Genomic DNA, 22,953 nt, shown 5'->3' with positions numbered 1-22,953 from the left:
GAAAGTGGGCTCAAGTCATTTAGGAGCCCAACTACTTGTTAAGTCCTTAAGGGAAATAATGGGCCTAGCCCTACTGCAGCCCAATAGTATTACAATTTACAATCTGTTATTTTACTAGTTTGTTATGCACTTTATATAGGAGGGAAAAGGAAGGCATGGGTCTTTTGTCAATTATCTGTAACAAACTCTCAATTTCTCTCTTGCTAACTTTCTGGAGTTGCCGGCGTTTCTGGAATTGCCGTTGATAATATACCACTGTTTCATTGTTATTTCAATTTAGTTCCTGTTCAGATAGTTTAATCTATCAATCTGGTGCTTTCATTGAGAGACACTTCCGTAATTGAGATGGCGGAGGGAACTCGCTCAACTGTAAAGGGAGATCTGATGGAGGAATGTATTTCCAGACTCGCTAAGCATGATGAACAGTTCAATGCATTAAGTGAGTTACTCCAAAGTATGAACCTGAAACTCACATTAATGGAAGCAAAACTAGATCAGAATCAGAAATTCAAGGGAGCGCATAAGGGGGAATCAAGCCCAGATGCAGGCCTTAACACTTTTTTTGGTACCAATGCATACAAGTCAGTTAAGTTCACGGTACCCAGGTTTACTGGTGGGAATCCAGAACCTTGGATCCATAAAATCCAACAATTCGGATCCAACTGACATTGACGTCATTTCAGATGGATGGCACTGCCGAAGATTGGTTCCACTGGATGGAACGTAACCACCGCTTGACTACATGGGACTCGTTTGTGAACGCCTTGAGGTCCAGGTTTGGTCCTTCTAAATACCGCGATCTACGTGGGGAGTTAGGACGATTAGCCCAGCAGACAACAGTAGAGGAGTATCAGAAGCTGTTCGAACAATTGTGCAATCAGATTGTAGGGATTGATGATCTTACCTTACAAAGCTACTTCGAATCCGGGTTGAAGACCGAAATCAGGAAGGAGGTTCGATTACACTTGCCTGAATCCTTAGAAGATGCCATTAGCTTGGCCAAGGTGGTTGAGGATAAGCTCACTGACCGAGCTCCATCCCGTTTTGGACCCTATCGAAATTTTACCAGTAACAATTCATCTAATCAGCCAGGATTACTGCCCACACCAGCAAATGGAATAGTACCCTATACTCCACCATCAAAGACCAACATCCCCATCAAACGTTTATCTTCTGCTGAAATGGCAGAGAAGAGGGAGAAAGGGCTATGTTATTACTGTGAGGAGAAGTTCCATAGGAATCATAAATGCAAAGGACAAATGTTCCTCCTATTGATCCAGGATGAGGACGAAGATGAGATAGAAGTTGAGCTGGAGGTTACTAACGAGAAGATTGGGGGTGATGATGAAATACCTGGAATTAGTCTTCATGCCATGGCTGGGCAGTATTCATCCAGTACCCTACGACTGAAGGGGCTGATTAATAAGAAGCCAGTGCAGGTGTTAGTAGATGGTGGTTCAACACAACTTTGTCCAGGAGCGCATGGTGAAATTTCTGGGATTAGAGGTTCAGCCCATACCTCCATTCAGGGTGCTGGTTGGCAGTGGAGAGAGTCTAGGATGTAGTGGGGTTTGCCAGAAGGTTGAGTTGGAATTACAAGGCCATATGTTCCCTTCAGACTTGTTTGTGTTGCCAATTCAAGGAGCGGAGGTAGTGCTGGGGGTTCAATGGTTATCCTTATTGGGAGATATCACCACAAATTATAAGAAGCTGCACTTGAAATTTAAGAAAAACGGGCAAGTCATTCAGTTGCAAGGGGAACCACGGCTACAAGTAGACACAATTGAGCTACATCAACTCCGCAGGCTAACCAATTCAGATGCAGTGGCTACTTACTATCAACTTCAAGCAATCCAGCAGGAGCCACCACTGGAACAAGGTAGTAAAGAGTGCCACAGTCCAGCGATACAACAATTGTTGCAAGAATATGAAGATGTATTTGCTACTCCTCAACAGTTGCCACCTGTCCGCGTAGAAGACCATCAAATCCATTTGGAACCTGGCACAAAAGCAGTGAATGTTAGACCATACAGGTATCCTTACTTCCAAAAATCTGAAATAGAAAAAATGGTGCAGGACATGCTTGATTCAGGGGTTATCAGACCGAGTCTAAGCCCATTTTCCTCACCAGTGCTCTTAGTAAAAAAAAAGATGGAACGTGGAGGTTTTGTGTTGACTATAGAGCCCTAAATCAAGTTACTGTGCCCAACCGATTTCCCATTCCCACTGTGGACGAAATGCTTGATGAACTAACAGGAGCGGTAGTGTTCTCCAAGTTGGATCTCTGTTCAGGATACCATCAAATTCGAATGGCTCCCCAAGACATATACAAGACAGCCTTTCGAATGCACCAGGGGCACTATGAATTTCTGGTGATGCCCTTTGGGCTCACAAATGCTCCTGCAACCTTTCAGGGCATTATGAACTCAGTATTGAAGGAGTTCCTACGCAAGTTTGTGATTGTTTTTTTTTTGACGATATTCTGATCTACAGCAAATCATAATGGGACCATGTTACTCACTTAAGGCTAGTGCTAGAGTGTCTTCGCAAACATCAACTGTATGCCAAGCGCTCCAAATGCTCTTTTGGTCAGGAGGAAATAGGTTACTTGGGACATATAGTTGGTGCTCAGGGAGTCAGACCAAATACTGAAAAGATACAGGCCATCATGGATTGGCAATCACCCACCACATTAAAACAGTTAAGAGGCTTCCTAGGATTGGCGGGGTACTACCGCAAATTTGTTCGCGATTTTTCACAGATTGCAGCCCCTTTGACAGCATTATTACGCAAGGATGCTTTTGGGTGGGATGACACGGCTAAAAGAGCAATGTGGGAATTAAAGGGGGCCCTCTCTAATCCCCCCATATTGGCACTTCCGGATTTCACTAAAAAGTTCGTGCTAACCACAGATGCTTCTGGGGTAGGGATTGGAGCTGTATTAAGCCAAGACAATCTACCCATTGCCTATTTTAGCAAGAAACTAAACTCTAGGATGCAGCAAGCCTCCACCTATGTAAAAGAGATGTTTGCGATCACGGAAGGGGTCTCTAAGTGGAGATAATACCTCTTAGGAGGGCCATTTACAATCAGGACCGACCAAAGAAGCATCAAGGAAATGATGGGGCAGGTCATACAAACCCCGGAGCCGCAACGTTTTCTGATCAAGCTATTGGGATTTGACTACAACATCGAATACTACCCTGGAGCTGCCAATAAGGTAGCAGATGCTCTTTCTCGGAGACCTACGGAGGAATCTTGCATCAAAGATACAACCGGATGTGTTATGGCCCTTACCACTGTGACTAATAACCTGTTGGCACAAATCAAAACAGAAAATCAGACTCATCCAGAACTATTATAGCTACGGGAACATGTTGAACGGAGTACAATAGGATTTGAGCATTACACTTGGCGTGAGGGGCTCCTCCTCTACAAAGGACGAATTGTGGTAGCATCCAATTCAGACCTTCGGATCAACATCCTGCATGAATTTCACTCCTCATTAATAGGCGGGCATGGAGGTGTCAAACGAACATTACACAGAGTCATGGCTGTTTATTTTTGGCCCCACCTGAAACAAGACATCCAAGAATTTGTGAGGACTTGCCCTGTGTGTCAGGTAACAAAATATCAGCCCATGTCACCAGCTGGACTCCTCCAACCTTTAGTCATTCCGCGTGCCATTTGGGAAGACATCTCCATGGACTTCATAATCGGATTGCTCAATTCAGATGGGAAAACTGCTATTATGGTGGTGGTGGATCGCCTCTCCAAGTATGCTCACTTTGTAGCTCTCCCTACTAACTTCACTGCCACAAAGGTAGCTTCGGTTTTCATTGACACCATTTACCGTCTCCATGGGATTCCACGCTCCATTGTCTCAGACAGGGACCGGATCTTTGTCAGTAAATTTTGGTCTGAATTGGCAAGGTTGAGTGACACCAAACTCTGCTACAGCACGGCTAATCACCCTGAAACCGATGGGCAAACAGAAGTCACGAATAGGGGATTAGAGCAATACTTGCGTTGCTATACTATGGAGACCCCAAATCAGTGGGTAAAGTTTTTACCTTGGGCGGAATTCTCCTACAACACAGCGTACCATTCTTTCGTTGAATTTTCTCCGTTTCAGATAGTATATGGTCGGCCACCACCAGGTATACAGCCGTACGGAGGGGGGACCACATCAGTAGAGGCCGTGGAATCTCTATTATCTCAGAGAGATATGATCCTACGCCAACTACGGGAGAATTTGCACCGTACTAGACAACGCATGAAGGCTCAGGCGGACAAGAAGCGCAGGGATGTCCAATTTGGAGTGGGTGATCTCGTGCTGGTGAAGCTCCGTCCCTACCGTCAACGATCTGTGAGAAATCAGTCCTTCTCCAAACTGCGCCGCCGGTTCTATGGGCCATTTCCCATCATTGAGCGTGTCGGTTTGGTAGCTTATCGTCTGCGTTTACCAGAACAGTCCCGCATCCACCCCGTATTCCATGTGTCCCTTCTCAAGGCTTATCGGCAAAACCCAACCTTCCATCCTGCTCTGTTACCGTCAGTCAGCTGGGACAACCATCCCGTTGTCAATCCTATCGCTGTGCTTCGTACTCGAGTGTTGCGCCATGGACAAGAAGAAATTTTGCAGCTTTTGGTCCAATGGGACAGTTTGCCACTCGAAGACGCCACTTGGATTTCCTATTCAGAGTTTTGCCAAGCCTTTCCCAACTTCGATCTTGAGGGCAAGATCGTTTCTTTGAGTAAGGGGGGAAATGATTGACACGAGCTGTCGAACTCGCGCAAATTAAAAATTAATTCTTTAGGGTTCAGAAAATTTTTGCAGTAAAGTGCAAACCCTAAGTCGTCTCTCAAGGAAATTGTTTGGGTAAAAATCGCTTATGATGACAGAAAATAAAAGGGGGGTTTTGGATTTTGATTCAATAATTAAAAAGGCAGAATGTAAAATTGTATGTAAAATTCGTAATTAAAAATAACCAACCTAAGGTTTGGGTTCCATGGACGTCTTTCCTCGGATAAGAGGATATCAGAATCGTGATTGATTTGTCAATCGAATCAGAATCCTTATTTCCAATTGACAACCCTCTCTAAGCGATCGCTTAGCATTTGATCAAAGACGATGCTTCTACTCATACAATCGCAGAGTATCAGCCCGCTTGATTTAAGGTCATAGGGTCAATCAACCTAATCATCAAATCTGATGATTAATCCCTTTTCATAATCGCAATTGCGAACCTCAGATTGAATATCCACGATCGCACGATATCAATCTGAGTTGGGAGGGGAAACAAAACTAATTTGAAATAAACGCAGATCCTCAAGACTAATCCATGGAATCCATTACCCTTAGGTTGATTAAAAGGTTCTTAGCCTCGCATGGCTAAGGTAAACATAATTCAAAAAATAAGAAGAAGAAGAACGCAATTGAATAAAAACTCAGAGAGAACTTCTCTGTTGTAAAAACTGACTGCTAAAGGGTTTCCTAGAGTCTCCCTTAAATAGCCGTCACGCAGGACGGCTAGGGTTTCATCGCTTCAGCCCAAACATAAAATAAAAGCTGAATAAAATAAAATAATAAAACATGGCCTTGGGCCCTAAACACATTGGGTCCTAATGAAAATTACAAGTTCAAACGTCAAAATAAAATTCCAGTAAAACACGTCATCTTGAGATCAAGTTTCGACCATCTTCCCGTTCGAATTGGGCTTCAGTAGCTGAAATAGCAATTGTAGCCCTATTTGTTAGCTGCGAAAAGCAACAAGAACAGAGTCAATCGGACATCTGTAGAGTGAGATATGGTCAAAATACAGAAGTAGTATAAATCTGGAAAATTATGACGAAAATCAATTAAACTCAACTAAAATCTAGAATTGTGAATTAACCCAAAAGACCTTTATTTAATTCAAATAAATCATAAAAATACCAACCAAGAGTAATAAATAAGTGTAACAAAATATGAGTTATCAAATTCCTCCACACTTATCTTTTTGCACTCCTGGGCAAAAACAAACTAAAATTTAAAGCAAAGACTAAGATCAACCAATCCTTTCTAACAACTATGAAGCATACAGAAAATATACAAAGATCACAAGTCTTCCACAGGTAAATCAATCAGGACAGAAATTCCCTAATCTCAAATCACAAGACCTGCTAACTGCAACTGCTAACTGCACAAAAATGGTTCCTCACAAGATGCTCTCAATTTTTCTCTCAAGTGTATCAGTTAATTCAGTATATCACTCAAATCAACTCAAGAAAATCATCCTACCATAGGCTTGCTCAAGTTCTACTTCTCCACTGCTCATAACACATGCATGCACAAATCAAGAGGGCTTTATGCAGGGTTGTAATGGGGCTGAGGTAAAGGTATGGATGAATATGGAAGAGAAAGCTAAACACCCCAGAATTTTACAAAGAGAAAAAGTTAAGAACTAAACTAAGAACATAAAACAAAGATACTGAAAAGATAAACACTTTTTTTTTCTTTTTTTCTTTTTTTTTGTTTTTTTTTCTCTTTTTTGTTTTTTTTTTTGTTTTTTGTTTTTTTGTTTTGAAGAAGTAAAACCACATAGCAGAAATGAATCAGATGGTCACCCCCCACACTTAAACTTTTGTCCGTCTCGGGCAAACCCCCACACTTAAACACAACATCACAATGAAACCAATGCTCAGTAAAACTCCAGGGTGTGGAATTAATTGGTTTTTCACTTAGGCTTGTAATGCGGCTTAAGAAATAAAAGATATAAAGGCTCAAAGGGGCTCACCAAGGGATAATAATATAATGGACGGCTATCTGGCTAAAGTGGGTACAGAAAAGAAAGAATGCCTCAATCATGTTCATGCATGCAAGTGAAAAATGCAGTTTCAAAAAGAACAAGAGCAAGTTCTAGAGGACAACAATCAAGAGCAGAAACACACAAGAAAGAAAGCATGGCCAGAAGATATGCCATGTATGCAGGCTCAAAACCTCACAAAGGTAAACCAAGTCATGCAATCAACAACACAGAATCAATCAACAGGTAGTTGTAATCCAAGAATCGAGATCAAAGCCCAACAAATTTATGCTATCAAACACTGTGATCTATGTCTACTCTATGTACCACTCAATAATTACCAGAAAGAAAAGGAAAATCTACCTATGAAAAATCATAAACTAAAAGAAAGAAAGGAAAAGAAAAATAAAAATGCAAATAACAGAAAGAAAAAAAAAAGTCAAAAACTAAAAGAAAGAAAGGAAAAGAAAAATAAAAATGCAAATAACAGAAAGAAAAGAAAAGGAGGGAAGAGAACTCCCTGAACTCCCTAAGGAGAATAAACAGCATCAAACAGCCTGATTTCTGCCTCACTGGTTTAACACCTTCAAGTAAAATGCGGTGCATGCACATGGAAGGGCTGATTCCCACATTATCTGCTAAAGTCCATCCAATTGCCTTTTTATTTTCTTTCAGCAATGTCAGAAGCTTTACCTCCTGCTCAGGTAGAAGGTACTTGGCCACTATCACAGGTAACTGCTCATTTTCCTCAAGAAATGCATATTTCAAGTGGTCGGGCAGAACCTTCAACTCCAATTTCGGAGGCTGCTCAATGGATGGAAGAGGTGTAGTTGGTGGTGCAAATTCTGCAGAAAACAAGTCAGCAGCAATGCCTGTAAACAAATTCTCAGAAACAGAATTAGGATCATCAATAATATCAGCAGGCAATTCAGAAAGTGCATATTCACACTCAGAATCAGATTCATCAATAAGTGCATCGTTAAAACCAGAAAGATGTGATGCTATTTCAGCACACACAATGCACTCTTGACTATCACTACAATCACAGAAATCAGAACCATGAATAGATGAAAAATCAGTAAGGAATTCAGGAGAAAAATCCTCAACAACTTCATCTATCACATCAATGCAGAAAACAAGATGATCAGATGTATCAGTGCTCTGCTTCTTGGAGCTAGTGTCACTTCCCTTAGATGACTCAGCAGCAGTGTGGTTTGGCTCCTCCATATGCTTGCCAGACCGTAGAGTAATAGCACTCACATTTCCGCTTCCTTTTGGATTTGGAACTGTTTGGGATGGAAGGGAGCTGTCACTTGCTTGTTGATTTTGACTCATTGACGTTGCAAGCTGGCCAATCTGTGTTTGCAGATTCTGGAGGGAATACTCAGTAATCTGCTGGAATTGCAGATTGATAGTTGCCATCTGCTTCACTAAATCCTCCAAAGAAGGACCATCGCTACTGGCTTGCTGCTGCATTGGCTGTGGAGGTGCAAATTGTTGAAAATTTTGCCTCTGTTGAGAAGGTGCAAACTGCTGCCTCTGTTGGAATGGTGCACTTTGCTGGTTCTGATTCCAATTGAGATTTGGATGATTTTTCTAGCCAGGATTATATGCATTAGAGAAAGGATTGTTTTGCTGCTGCTGCTGCATCTGCTGGTATTGTGGCTTTGCAGGAAAAACTGCAGCAACAGACTGATCAACTTGGAAACCGCTGTCAGGGCCTGATTCGTGAGGAAAAGCCTCACGACTTTTGACAGGGATGATCGTCTCCTTCAGCTCACCAATTTTCAAAGCGATCAGAGCAAGTTGAACAAGTTCAGAAATACCCGATACGTCCTGGAACCAATTGCTCAAACTGAAATTTATCGATTTCCCCAATTTTTTTATTATTTTTTTTTTGATTGATTTTTTTTTTTCAAAAACGAAAATTAAAGAAAAAGAATATGAAGATGAAAATGAAGATGATCAAGAATCAGAAAATGATTTAGACCGATGCAATTTCCTCGGCAACGGCGCCAAATTTGACACGAGCTGTCGAACTCGCGCAAATTAAAAATTAATTCTTTAGGGTTCAGAAAATTTTTGCAGTAAAGTGCAAACCCTAAGTCGTCTCTCAAGGAAATTGTTTGGGTAAAAATCGCTTATGATGACAGAAAATAAAAGGGGGGTTTTGGATTTTGATTCAATAATTAAAAAGGCAGAATGTAAAATTGTATGTAAAATTCGTAATTAAAAATAACCAACCTAAGGTTTGGGTTCCATGGACGTCTTTCCTCGGATAAGAGGATATCAGAATCGTGATTTATTTGTCAATCGAATCAGAATCCTTATTTCCAATTGACAACCCTCTTTAAGCGATCGCTTAGCATTTGATCAAAGACGATGCTTCTACTCATACAATCGCAGAGTATCAGCCCGCTTGATTTAAGGTCATAGGGTCAATCAACCTAATCATCAAATCTGATGATTAATCCCTTTTCATAATCGCAATCGCGAACCTCAGATTGAATATCCACGATCGCACGATATCAATCTGAGTTGGGAGGGGAAACAAAACTGATTTGAAATAAACGCAGATCCTCAAGACTAATCCATGGAATCCGTTACCCTTAGGTTGATTAAAAGGTTCTTAGCCTCGCATGGCTAAGGTAAACATAATTCAAAAAATAAGAAGAAGAAGAACGCAATTGAATAAAAACTCAGAGAGAACTTCTCTGTTGTAAAAACTGACTGCTAAAGGGTTTCCTAGAGTCTCCCTTAAATAGCCGTCACGCAGGACGGCTAGGGTTTCATCGCTTCAGCCCAAACATAAAATAAAAGCTGAATAAAATAAAATAATAAAACATGGCCTTGGGCCCTAAACACATTGGGTCCTAATGAAAATTACAAGTTCAAACGTCAAAATAAAATTCCAGCAAAATACATCATCTTGAGATCAAGTTTCGACCATCTTCCCGTCCGAATTGGGCTTCAGTAGCTGAAATAGCAATTGTAGCCCTATCTGTTAGCTGCAAAAAGCAACAAGAACAGAGTCAATCGGACATCTGTAGAGTGAGATATGGTCAAAATACAGAAGTAGTATAAATTTGGAAAATTATGACGAAAATCAATTAAACTCAACTAAAATCTAGAATTGTGAATTAACCCAAAAGACCTTTATTTAATTCAAATAAATCATAAAAATACCAACCAAGAGTAATAAATAAGTGTAACAAAATATGAGTTATCAAATGATGCGAACCTCTCAAGCCCTGTAGAACCAAGGGAGATGGGATCTAGTGCTCTGGATCATGACATGCATCAGGACGGTGAAGAGGTGAGGATAAGAACAGGGAGTAGGAGGAGAAGACGACCAGAGTGGCTCAGTGACTTTGTCATTGTCTCTCCCACACGTGGCTAAGTGAAGCGGTGATAGAAGAGATGAGAAAGTGGGCTCAAGTCATTTAGGAGCCCAACTACTTGTTAAGTCCTTAAGGGAAATAATGGGCCTAGCCCTACTGCAGCCCAATAGTATTACAATTTACAATCTGTTATTTTACTAGTTTGTTATGCACTTTATATAGGAGGGAAAGGGAAGGCATGGGTCTTTTGTCGATTATCTGTAACAAACTCTCAATTTCTCTCTTGCTAGCTTTCTGGAGTTGCCGGCGTTTCTCGAATTGCCGTTGATAATATACCACTGTTTCATTGTTATTTCAATTTAGTTCCTGTTCAGATAATTTAATCTATCAAGCTATTAACCTCAACATATATACATATTATTCATTTCTCACACTATCTCTTTATATCTCATTGACTTGAGTGATAGAGTTCTTTGTAATCACATGCCCCTTTTCTCCTCCACTGTCATAGCAACCTTTATCGACGGAAGACACTATGACTGAGGCAAGACTCAAGTAAGATCTGAAGTCTCGATTAAACTTATCGGTGTCGTATGTCAAAATCACTAAACTATTATCCCCACCGTGGTGGTTAACATTAGAAGATAACAGGCTACCTTCGCTCATGACGAACATGTGTATTATGAGGAAGCGTACATCACATTGGACAACCCTCTTAACCAAACATCACATTAGAGAAATCCTGCAAGTTCCTCGAAATGCCATTCTCCCGCCAGGGAACCATCCCCGTGCCATGAGAGGTTGCATGATTGAACATAATCCATCTACCTAAGAGATGATGCACAATCCAATTTCAAAACTATAGCTAGCATAACAAGAGCAGTAGATATCCAAGCTATAATGAACCATAACTTGAAGAAAACATGAGACCCACCAGATAACCTGCCATGACTAAGATCCCAATTGATTGGGAGCAACAAGCAAGAGGAGATCGACTCAAGTAGACTACACCTATTTGTAAGGGCTAGTGATAATCCGCCTACACCATATTTCAATTATCCTTTCTTGAACAAGATAATAGACCATCGAATATCTCGAGACTTCAAATACCTCACCAACAAGGAAGCTACGATAGCACCATGAATCCTGAGTTGTTCTGGGTTTTGTAAAGATATAGATGTCTTCCTCACGGGATATAATATGTTGATATAGGGGTGTTCTCAGCAATCAAGGTATGAACCATGGTCCTATTAGAGCTTCCCATGTGTAGCATGTAAAAAGGGAGGGAGTTTGTGTAAGGTGGCTTACGGTAGTAACAGCTCATAGATATAAATATCCGAGAGAGAGCCTTCTTCAATGGTGGGGGGTTCTTAAAGGGAAGACCCCCTAGAGTTATGCCACCTATATCATGTCTTGTCCTAGAGACAAGGCATGCTAGTAGGCAGCAGTGTAGAAAAATAGGGTGCCTTTCTAGAAGTGGGCTATATTATTGGGCTTGGGCCTATATTGTAGCTGGCCAAAACAAATCCATAGAAATATCTGGACACCTTAACCTTGTTTCAAGAAGGAATTCATTCCCTCGTATGTTGCACATTCCAGCTTACCCTGAAGAAGGCCGCCCAAAGATATGTTATCCTTGCTACCGTCGAGATCTATCGGTCACTACAACAACTTAGCTATGAAGTTCATGTTACACTTCACAACTAGCATGGAGCAACCTTGTTCCTCACCCTCCCTATTCAGTATTAGAAAGTGGTAAGATGATCCCTTCGAGAGTTCATGACCACATTTCACAAGGAATCCTTGTTAGTATTACATGACTATTAGCTGTAATTTTTGCATGAATTAACAGTCCCTTTTGTATGGTATTGGTTGTATATGGTTTAAAACGCAGGTGGAAAAGGCCCAAAGAGTGTGTAAAAGTGCCCATTAAGGTGTTTAAAAAAGAGGAAGGCAAACTTGTGATTTTTCTCACATTTTTTTCTGATTTGTCAACATAGGAAGGCATAAGTGTGCACAATGGGCTAATGTGGCAAGTTGATGAACGTTGGATAAGATCAAGAAGAATAGATAGCAAGCATTTGGATTTTTGGAATTAGTTAAATAGGAATATTACTTAGAAGTCAAAAATGAGTTTTCAGTTTTAATTTTGCTGCATTCTATTGTAAGTAACACGTGATAAGGAGACTTCTTGAAGGAGTTCAAGAATCTTCAAAGTTTCAAGTTCTAATATGTATTTCTTTTGAGCTTTTTGTATTCAAGTTCCTAGTCTGTTCTTCTTAACGTTTTTTACACTTGAATTTAGTTTAATGCATTTTAATCTCAGTTTCAAATTTTCTTTTCATTCATTGTTAAATTTCTAGCTGGGGATCTAAATGATTGGAAGGTACCCTTCATTTTAGAATACTACTATGCATGATTCTTGCATTTCGTTTAACAAGATTGTTAGTTTCAAGAAGCCATAGGAGTGAACCTTGAACATTCTTTATCATGATTCTGTAATTGGAAAATTAAGGGTCATGATGTTTTGTTAATTGAAGGCTTCAAAGGTTAGAAATAACCTGAAGTGGAAATTCATCATTAGACATTAAAGATCTGATTTAAATACATCGTGAAAGGATTTGATTAGGTTTGGACATCTGGAATTGTGAAATTCCAGAAAGGTGCTTTAAACAGTGAATTTCTGTAAGATTAGTGCTATAGCATATCATAAGTAGGGATGCAAATTATTAAGGGGAAATTCACAATTTTAGAAACCCATGACCTAATTACTGTTGTTTACTCGATTCTAATTGCACATTTTAGTTGATTGAATTTTTTGTTTAAAAATCTGATTTCCTTTAAATTCAAGAAAATAGGGATAGACAAATAAAAAGAAATAAGTACACTATTCCTAGAGAATGATCCTTACCATTTTTGATACATATACTACTACTGTGTTTGTTAGCACAAGATATAGCAGTTCTAATTTTTTGTTTTGAGAAATTTAATCCTAACAAAGTGGCGTTGTTGCCAGGGAATGGTGTTTGATTTTGTTTCTTTTTGAAATTCTATCTTTTAGTTCTTAAATTTGTTTTCTTTCATTTTCATTTATTCTCAATTAAACTCTAATATTATTGTAAATTTTATAGATTACTAAAAAGAAAAAAAAACAACAGTGACAAAAGTTTAAGTTTAGCCAAATCTGATGAAAAGAAAATGTTTGGTTGTTAAACACTCCAAAAGGGAATCACAATGGCATGGGAAATGGATTTTATAATGCAAGTTTTATCCATGAAGTCAATGAAACAACTTCACTGGCAGATCAAGTTGCTACCTTAACACAATGGAAAATCTTGCTAAGCAAACTAACCAGCACTTGCACCAGTTTATGCTCCAACACTAGTCTCCTCCTTGTCCTATGGACCTCATACTTTGGAAGAATGCCCGAACAACCCAACATCTATCCTTTATGTGGGAGGTTTCAACCAAAATTACAACAACCACAACCAATTTGATCAACATATATGGCAATTTTGCTTAAAGTCAAGGCCAAAATTAACAACACTAGCAGCCTTATCAAGGATGGTAGCAGTCATTTGAGCCAAATATGCCTTTCCCACATGGCTTTATACAGCCTCCTTTTGCTAAATAATAAGAACTAAATACTGTTGAAGTTCATCCTTCAATTGAACAATGGATGAAAGATTATATTGCAAAGAACGACCAAATGCTACAAGGTCAAAGTCAAATGCTATAAAATCATGCATCTCTCCTCCAAAGCCATGGAGAAATGTTAAAAAATATAGAAACTCAAATAGGGCAACTAGTTTTAGCCCTTAGCAATAGACCCTTTGGAGCACTCCCAAGTGATACTAAAATACCAAGAAGGGAAGGAAAAGAAGCTAGCAAGGCCCTCCGATTAAGAAATGACAAAGAAAAGGACCAGCCGGAGCCTGTGATAAGGCCATCTACCTTGAGGAAGTTAATGCAGAAAGAAGGGAAGCAAGTTGATGACACTCTTTCAGCTCAACCATCTACCAACCATATTATACCTCAAGAAAAAGACAAGGAGGAAGAGACTTCTATTGTACCAGAAAAGCAAGTTCCAAAACCAAAGGCACTACACATCAATATGTAGAATAATAAAGCTCCTCGACCAATATCAAGGGCAAGATATCTCCTTTTTTCCTTAAAGACTCCAAAACAGCAGCATGAGCATTACCTCTCCAACAATTTGCCATCCAAGCTGAAAAGTCCAAGTTCTTCTACAATTTCATGTGTAATAGGAGATAGGAATATTGTCCCTAATGAAAAAATAGAGAACATATTAGTGAAAGTTTATAGGTTTATTTTTCCAATAGATTTCATGATACTTGATTTTGAAGCTAACAAGGATGTTCCTATTATATTGCATAGATCGTTCTTAGCTACAAACGATGTCATAATTGATATTAAAAAAGGGAGAATTTTCTATGAGGATTAATGAAGAAAAGATGACATTTAATTTCTTGAAAGACATGAATTTTATAGAGGAAAACATTGATGACTGTTCAGCCATATCTGTGTTTGACCAATTAGTTGTTGACCATGTGATTTTAATTAGTAAAAATACCAACTTAGGAGAAGGCTACTTTAAAAACATAGAGTTTAAACCAACCAATTTTTTTGGGGATAAGCAATTGGACTCATTAGGATTGCATGAGAAGAATTTGAACTTCATCTCTTTATATCAATAGGGAAGACTTAGTTTATTCTTGAAAGATATAATTAAAAAGAAAATAATCAAATGATTAGATACAGAGAAAATTGTTCTAATTTCAATATAAGAATTAAACTATTCCCAAGTAAGATTAGATGGTTAAAGCATTATTGGAGCAGCCATATGAATAAAGAGAAGACTTTCATCTCTTTATTGGATGTAGGGTGAAATACTAAAAAAAGGTCTTGTTCCGGATGCTATTTACTAGGCCCACCAGATGGGCCCAATCTGTCAAAGCCCACATTCTAGAACCTTCCGGAGGGCACCCATGAGAAGCCATAGAGGCTCACCACTGGGACATTCCCCATCCTGCACTGCTACCCCTGTACACTGACAGTGGACAGCTTGATGAGACAGCTCATGGGCTGACCAGCTCAAGCCCCCTGAAGAGAGGACTCTCCTCTCTAAATACCCCTCTCACACATGGAGAGGGGATCTCCTTCTTCCCGACTCCTCTCATATGCTGTCATACACACACACTCTCCTCTTTAGCACATACATGGGAAGCTCCACTAGTGTCTTGGCCTCTACCATGACTACTATGGACACCCCTATATCAACATACTTCACCCTCCATGGGAGACATTTATGTACCACCATGAGTACAGGTCTAGTTGATTAGTTAGTTAGTAGTGATTAAGTGTTTAGTGTATAGAAAGGTTAGTTTAGTTTAGTATGTGTAATTGCTGACATGTTTAGTTTTGATTTTGTGAGTAGTTTTAGTTTGTTGCTTGTGAGTTTTGATTTTCTAGAGGGCTCTATTGTTTTAGACCAAGTGTTTTTGCTGTCCTAACATGTTCCACAATCAAATAACAAAGGACCTTTGATAAAGAGGTGTTGACTGATAATTGCTAATTAAGTAGAAGGAATATGGACAAACCCCCTAAGTTTGGGGTATAACAATGATTGTGTTGTACTAGGTATTTTCTTGGTACTCTGAGTGATAGCCGATTGATTGTCAGCAACTGCGGTTGATAGGACAGTGAGGACTTGTTTTAGTGGGAAATCATTATGTTCTATGTGGACTTTTGGATATACAACTTGTTGAATATGTAAGTGAGGAATGAGAGTAGCAGCTTGAAACTACCTTATGGATAACTAAATTAGTTAATAACTAACGTATGTGGTAAGTCTGTTATGTCTGTTAGTCCATCATATTAAGTTTCGGGTCCATAGTACAATTTGGTAAGGAAATATTAATTGCACGATGCAAATTCACTTTGGGTACACGGCTTGAGAATTAGTTGGGCTATAATAGATTGCACATTTTATATACTGATGGGTTAGGATCTTTAAAAAAAATAAAAAATAATGAGCGTGCTATTTAGAAATTTTTAGCCAAATGAAAAATAGGGGGAGCCGTATCATTGAGGCTTTAGGAAAATTAAGATTGGGCTTTATATAAAAATAAATTAAAAAAAATATAAATAAGACAAAATGGGCCCTTTGTTGATAAGTCTTTTTAGTAAGCCAAATTATTTTCTCGCCCATGTCTTGTTTATCTGGCAATTGAATATTACGCCTAGCTACCCAACTTTTTTCAAACCTGACTGTTGTCAGCGCTCTCTTCTTCCCTTGAATTTGTTCCCAATAGTGAGAAGCTACTGATTAGGTGTAAATGCAGCACTGTTGCAGCTTAAGTATGAATATTTCTTCGGCTTCTCTGAAATTTTTTCAGAAAGTTTGTGGCTACCATTAATTACGTTGCTGGTAATACCCAATACCAGAAAGATGACCTACTCTTAGTGATAGGACAACTCAGTCTATCAACGTTCATTGCTCAGTACAATCACGTCGAAATTCATTTCTTTTCTCCCTCTATTTTTCAACCGAAGTTCAATGGCAAAAAGAAGCATTTTGACCACTGTAGCCATTTATTAATAATTATTTATCAAATTGTTCTCGATTAGAAATTATTTTGAAAAATTAACCCTCCCAAAAAACATAACACCAATCTGCCCTTATTTGACCGTTGACCATGAAACCTACCCGGGTATCCCCCTCCATACCCGGGTATTTTTTGAAAAATCAACCCTACCCGGGTATGGACGGGGATACTCGGGTAGTGTTCTTAAATCTGGAAAAAACTTGAATTATTTACCCGGGTAGGGAGGGGGATACCCGGGTAGATATCGGCCAGAAACCCCAATATCAAAGGTTTCAGCCATTGTTGCGAGTTAAAGTTTTTTTCCCCCAAATCTCTCTCCATTGACATCTCTATTCCGAAACATCACACATATATTTCATCTCTTCATCTCAAAAAGCTCTATCTTGGTAGGACATTGGCGTTACACCTCCACATTCCCATTTTGTGTTAAAAAATCTGAACCAAGATCCAAACCCAAAACCTAGACCCAAATTTTCGTGTGAAAGATGAGTTCAAGTCCTAACATGGTTCCTATAGTTATTTACTACAATGGGAGGCATTTTGAAGGTCCGAACGGTGTTCGATTTAAAGGAAAAACAAAAACGATGAAAATCAAAGTGGGCACTACATGCAATGAACTGAAGGAGAGAATTCTCCAAAAAAATGAGGTCAGAAGGCATCCAATCCATCCACCGCATGATAGCCAGGTTAGAGACTGTAGTGGATATGGATACAATATACTACATTGGTAACGATATCAATGATGATGAAGATGTGGAGTTCGTCACAGATGTGTAAGTTGGATGGAAAGTATTAAAAATGATTGAGATATATGTTGAAGTTGATGTTGGTCAGTCTTCATCGTTATCGGTGCATACAACCACTGCGCACTGTACTGGTCAAGAAAATACAATTGTACGATCATCTACACCTGCTCAGGTAACATTGGATGTGGATGAAGAGGATAAGATGAGGAGTATGTGGACAGCGAAGATGAGGGAGAATCTGAAAGTTCTATTCCACAAGGTGATTCGTCAGACACTGACGTGGATGGAAATTTTGACGCTGACACGAGCACTGTAAGCCTGGGTACCCCAGCCATGTCGCCACTTCGTGTTGACCCTGTCAGTAGTGGTAAGTTATTAAATTTAGACATTTGCTTTAAAAAATTATTTTTGCGGTGGTATTGATTCTGACAATAATGATGAAGCTTTAGATGCAGGGACTGCGGTAGAGCCATTTTGGAATGAAAGCCAACATTATTCATTCATTAATTGGGCGCACCCTAATGACGAGTTGGAGGTCCTCTATGGAGATGATGATTTGCATGGAGGTTGGAAGTTAAGAGATCCGTTATTTGTGCAACATGAATTTGGCTCCAAACCTGAAATGCAACATGCTGTAAAGATACATTGTATGAAGGGGCGCATGACAACCATAGTTGAAAAAAGTGACGAGTCAAGATTTGTGCAGAATCTTCTCCACCAGAAATGCAAAAGGCAATTCAGCCTTCTTTGACTTAGCCGCCTTCCACATCAATATGCATATGTAATGCCTCCAGTTCACCTCAATATGGTGAAGGAGGGTCCACAAGATCACAAAGTCACCTTCTAGCACCTTCGAGTGATTATGAGGGCGATGGAAAATAATGTGTGTCACCACATAATGAAGTATGCAGGAAGACACAGACAAATTGCTCACAGGATAATGAGCAAATTGTCCGGCCTCTGCATCTGCTCTCCTGGTCTCAGCCACAACAGCCTCCCGATCATAACCACCAAATATATGATGGTTGTCTCCGTCATATAGTGCTGCCCCTGTCACACCATCGAAGTCGAACCCCAGCAACTCTGTCCAGATAGGAGCAGTGGAGACTATGACTACATGAATGACTCCTTAGGGATTGAGTATATAAATAGGGTGTTGCATTTTATGGTATCAGAGCAAGCAAAATACGGCGACTACTTGGGCCGAATTTGAAGAAATGTTCTTGGAGAAATATTTCCCGATGTCAATCCGGGACAGCAAGCAAGGCGAATTCGACCGACTCGTACAAGGGACCATGACGGTGGACCAATATCATGCTAAATTCAACGAACTACTCCGATTGGCGACTTACCGAGGGACCATGCCCATGCCGGATTTTTTGACAGCAAAATTGCAAAGGGGTCTGTCTGCGAGGATTGCGGAATTGGTAGCTGGCAACGACACCTGTGACCTGGCCACCATAGTAAACAAATGTAGAAAGGTGGAGGTGGTCGGTTTGCAAACAAGGAAGCCCGCGAAGACCAGCGGATCCGGACACAGAGCTCTGATGACTAGGAACAGACCATGGAGAGGGAAAAGCGGAGGCAGACCATGGCAGCCCAGGCGTGATGACCACCAGTTTAAGAGGCCCGGGAATCCCCGAGGAAACAGTAGCAGGGCTCCCAATTGCCCCAAATGTAGGAAGGCACATTTCGAAAATTGTTTGAGCGGATCGATGGAATGCTTCAAGTGCGGCCAAGATGGACACTTCATCAAAGATTGTCCACAATGGAGGGAACAACAGCCAGCAGCTGAGGCACCAAGAATGGGCAGAGTTTACACGCTGGATCAACATGTGGCGGACCAGGCGGCCGAACTAGTTAAAGGTACGATCAATATATGTGGTGAAGAACTATCTGTTTTATTTGACTCTGTTGCAACCAATTCCTTCATGGTCAACTATGTGGCAAATGCATTTAACTTAACTATGAGCCCAATGCAATCCCCAATGCAAGTCACCTCTGCGACGGGGGAAGTGACAACGTCTCACTTCATATGTAGAAATGTAGAATTCAGATACAAAGGAAAGAAGTAGAAACAAGACTTCATAATTCTCCCCTTAGCCAAACTAAACCTAATATTGGGAATGGACTGGCTGGCCAAACAGCGCGTGGTAATTGATTGTAGCAGCCGAAGTATAATAGTCGGCGGGAAAAGGATGGAGACCCCATTCCCCAGTACTTCACCGGTCGAATCAAAAGATTGTACTTTCATGCTAATAGCTAGCCTGGTAGGTGCAAGCGAGACGCCGCTGATGAACATTCCCGTGGTCAAAGAATTCGAGGATGTATTTCCTGACGACATTACCACATTTCCCCCTGAAAGGGAAGTGGAGTTCTCTATTGAACTTATGCCCGGGACTGGGCCAATCTCAATTGTACCCTACCACATGTCTCCCCTTGAATTGGTAGAATTGAAGAAGCAGCTAGAAGACTTGCTAGGGAAGAATTTCATCCGACCCAGTGTGTCCCCGTGGGAAACACCAGTTCTATTTGTAAAGAAGAAGGACGGGTTAATGAGACTTTGCATGGACTATCGGCAACTCAACAAAGTGACTGTCAAGAACAGGTACCCCTTGCCCCGTATCGAAGACCTGATTGATCAACTAAGGGGTGCAAAGGTGTTTTCGAAGATCGACCTCCGGTCAGGATACCATCAGATCCGAATCAAGCCGGAAGACATCCATAAGACAGCCTTCAGATCGAGATACGGACACTACGAGTACTTGGTCATCCCCTTCGGATTAACTAATGCCCCGACAGTATTCATAGGCTACATGAATCAGATCTTCCAACCTTACTTGGATCGATTCGTGGTCGTATTCATCGACAACATACTAATATACTCAAAAAGAAAAGAAGAGCATACAGAACACTTGAGAGTTGTGCTACTAGTATTGCGGGAAAAACAACTATATGTGAAACCATCGAAGTGCGAATTCTGGCTGCCAGAGATCCAATTTCTTGGATATGTAATCTCAGATAAATGAGTAGTAGTGGATCCCAGTAAGATCGAAGCAGTAGTAGACTGGGAACGACCAAAGACTGTCACAGAGATAAGGAGCTTTCTCGGACTAGCAGGATATTATCGGAGATTCATTGAAGGGTTCTCGAAGAGGGTGTTACCACTTACCCGATTGACAAGAAAGGAAGTCCCTTTCGTGTGGACCCAAGAATGTGAAGCCTGTTTCCAAGAGTTAAAAAGAATGCTGACAACAGCTCCAGTACTGATGCTGCCAGACCCGGAGGAACCATTCGAGGTGTATTGTGATGCCTCCAAGATAGGCTTGGGATGTGTACTTATGCAACACGGCAGACCAGTAGCGTATGCATCCCGACAACTGAAGCCGCACGAAGAAAACTACCCTACACACGATATAGAATTAGCTGCGATCGTGTTTGCCTTGAAGATATGGCGTCATCACCTGTACAGTACCACCCTAACAGTGTATAGTGATCACAAGAGCCTCAAGTATTTATTCGATCAAAAAGATCTGAACATGAGACAGCGTCGTTGGATGGAGTTCATAAAGGACTACAACTTTGAATTACAATACCATCCCGGCAAGGCGAATGTAGTCGCATATGCCTTGAGCAGAAAAACCAAAGGAGTTGCGAGCATGATGATAGCCGAGCATCGACTGATAGAGGAATTCCGGAACTTGAACTTGGCAGTGGTAAATAGCGAATGCGAGGTCGAATATTGGGCGGTGCAAATCTTAGACGAACTATTAGAAAGGATCAAACATGCTCAGCAAGCCGTCGACTGCTTGAAGAGACTGAGGAACCAATCTGGTGTTAGCCTGAACCAGAAAGGCATAATTACCTTCCAAGGGAGGATTGTGGTCCTTACAAAACCCCTGAGGGAGGAAGTCATGGAGCTGGCGCATAAGAGTCAATACTCAATACACCCAGGAGCCACCAAGATGTATGCAGACTTGAAAAAGAACTTCTCGTGAAGAGAAATGAAAAGAGATGTGGGAAGGTACGTGAGCAAATGCATGGTGTGCCAGAAAGTAAAGATTGAACATCAGCGACCGGCAGGCACCCTACAGCCCTTGAGCATCCCAGAGTGGAAATGGCAGAGTATATCTATGGACTTCGTAACCGGTTTACCCAGAACTCAAGCAGGCTACGATGCCATCTGGGTGGTGGTCGACAGACTGACCAAATCAGCACACTTCATACCGGTGAAAGGGACTTACACGACAGAGAAGTTGGCTCAGATCTATGTGAAGGAAATTGTAAGGATGCACGGCGTCCCTGAGAGCATAATCAGTGATCAAGATCCTAAGTTTACACCCCGATTCTGGTCTTCATTGCAACAGGCATTCGGGACCCAACTGCGATTGACCACGGCTTATCACCCCCAGACCGACGGACAGACTAAGAGGACAATACAAACACTCGAGGACATGTTACGAGCCTGCGCTTTAGAGAAGGAAGGTTGTTGGGATCAGTACCTACCATTGGCAGAATTCTCTTACAATAACAGCCATCATGCCAGTATCGGTATGGCCCCGTACAAAGCACTTTATGGAAGAAGGTGTCGTACACCTACCTGCTGGGAAGAAGTTGGCGACAGAGAGTTGTTCGGACCAGACATGATCAGAGAAACGACGGAACAGATCAAGATGATTCGCGACAGGCTACGGAAAGCCCAAGATCGACAGAAGAGTTACTATGACCTGAAGCACCGACCCCTGGAGTTTGAAGTAGGGGATCATGTATTCATCAAATCCTAAAAAGGGTAGGACCGGTAGCCTATCAATTAGCATTACCACCCAATCTGGCGAACCTTCACGATGTATTTCATGTAAGCCAGTTGAAGAAGTATTTGGCAGATCTCTCCCATGTCGTATTACCAGACACTGTTGAAGTGAGACCCAACTTGAAGATTCTGATGGCACCCTGCAAGATTCTAGATAGAGAAGAAAAGCGACTCCGCAGCAAGGTGATTCCGATGGTGAAGGTGCAATGGCAAGGAAGGACCCCTGAAGAAGCAACCTGGGAGCGTGAAGATGAGATCTGACGGCAATACCCCGACTTAGATTAATTGTAATTTTCGAGGACGAAAATTTTATTAAGGTAGAATGGATGTAATAACCCTAAATTATGTAGCCACATTTATTAATGAGTCTTGTGTGGACCAAATGAATTAATGATAGTCATATGTGAATAGCCCAAGTTAAGCATGATTAAATAATCTAAAGGCCCAAAACTTAATGGGTTGAACCACACCAAGTAATGGCCTTAATGGCCCAAACTCATAACCCTTGAAGTTGTATGACCTTAGACTAAACCCACATCAATGATAAACATAAGTAGCCAACCTAGGGTGATCCCAACCCAAAGAGACTCCTTGGGCCGAACCCAATATGTATAGGAATAAGAGTGGGTCCATTCACTA

General features: G+C 40.8%; 2 protein-coding genes across 2 annotated transcripts; both read left to right on the top strand.

The window, feature by feature from the left end:
* Positions 1–345: 345 nt before the first annotated feature.
* LOC133305749 (uncharacterized) lies at positions 346–3,064 on the top strand. Its single transcript, XM_061505994.1, has 4 exons — positions 346–597; positions 684–1,536; positions 1,643–2,033; positions 2,527–3,064. The coding sequence occupies exons 1-4, from the start codon at positions 346–348 to the stop codon at positions 3,062–3,064; spliced, it is 2,034 nt and encodes a 677-aa protein (XP_061361978.1).
* A 15,735-nt stretch (positions 3,065–18,799) lies between these two features.
* Positions 18,800–19,579, top strand: LOC133305739 (uncharacterized). The gene has a single exon (XM_061505982.1). It carries the CDS (start codon positions 18,800–18,802, stop codon positions 19,577–19,579), a length of 780 nt encoding a protein of 259 aa, XP_061361966.1.
* The last annotated feature ends 3,374 nt before the right edge of the window (positions 19,580–22,953 follow it).

The sequence above is a fragment of the Gastrolobium bilobum genome, unplaced genomic scaffold (assembly GCF_033153095.1).
Source record: "Gastrolobium bilobum isolate Gb01-03AN ecotype WA unplaced genomic scaffold, APGP_CSIRO_Gbil_v1 utg33251, whole genome shotgun sequence".
Lineage (NCBI taxonomy): Eukaryota > Viridiplantae > Streptophyta > Magnoliopsida > Fabales > Fabaceae > Gastrolobium > Gastrolobium bilobum.
Note: the sequence above shows the minus strand (reverse complement) of the source record. Positions and strands in the feature narration are given on the sequence as shown.

What these genes read in the sequence shown, in the direction of transcription:
- LOC133305749 (XM_061505994.1), top strand. Translation starts at nt 346, where the DNA reads ATGGCGGAGGGAACTCGCTCAACTGTAAAGGGAGATCTGATGGAGGAA. An exon ending in ACAAGTCAGTTAAGTTCACG is followed by an intron (nt 598 to 683) that starts GTACCCAGGTTT and finishes ACGTCATTTCAG; the next exon opens with ATGGATGGCACTGCCGAAGA. An exon ending in GTGAATGTTAGACCATACAG is followed by an intron (nt 2,034 to 2,526) that starts GTATCCTTACTT and finishes TACTCACTTAAG; the next exon opens with GCTAGTGCTAGAGTGTCTTC.
- LOC133305739 (XM_061505982.1), top strand. Translation starts at nt 18,800, where the DNA reads ATGACGGTGGACCAATATCATGCTAAATTCAACGAACTACTCCGATTG.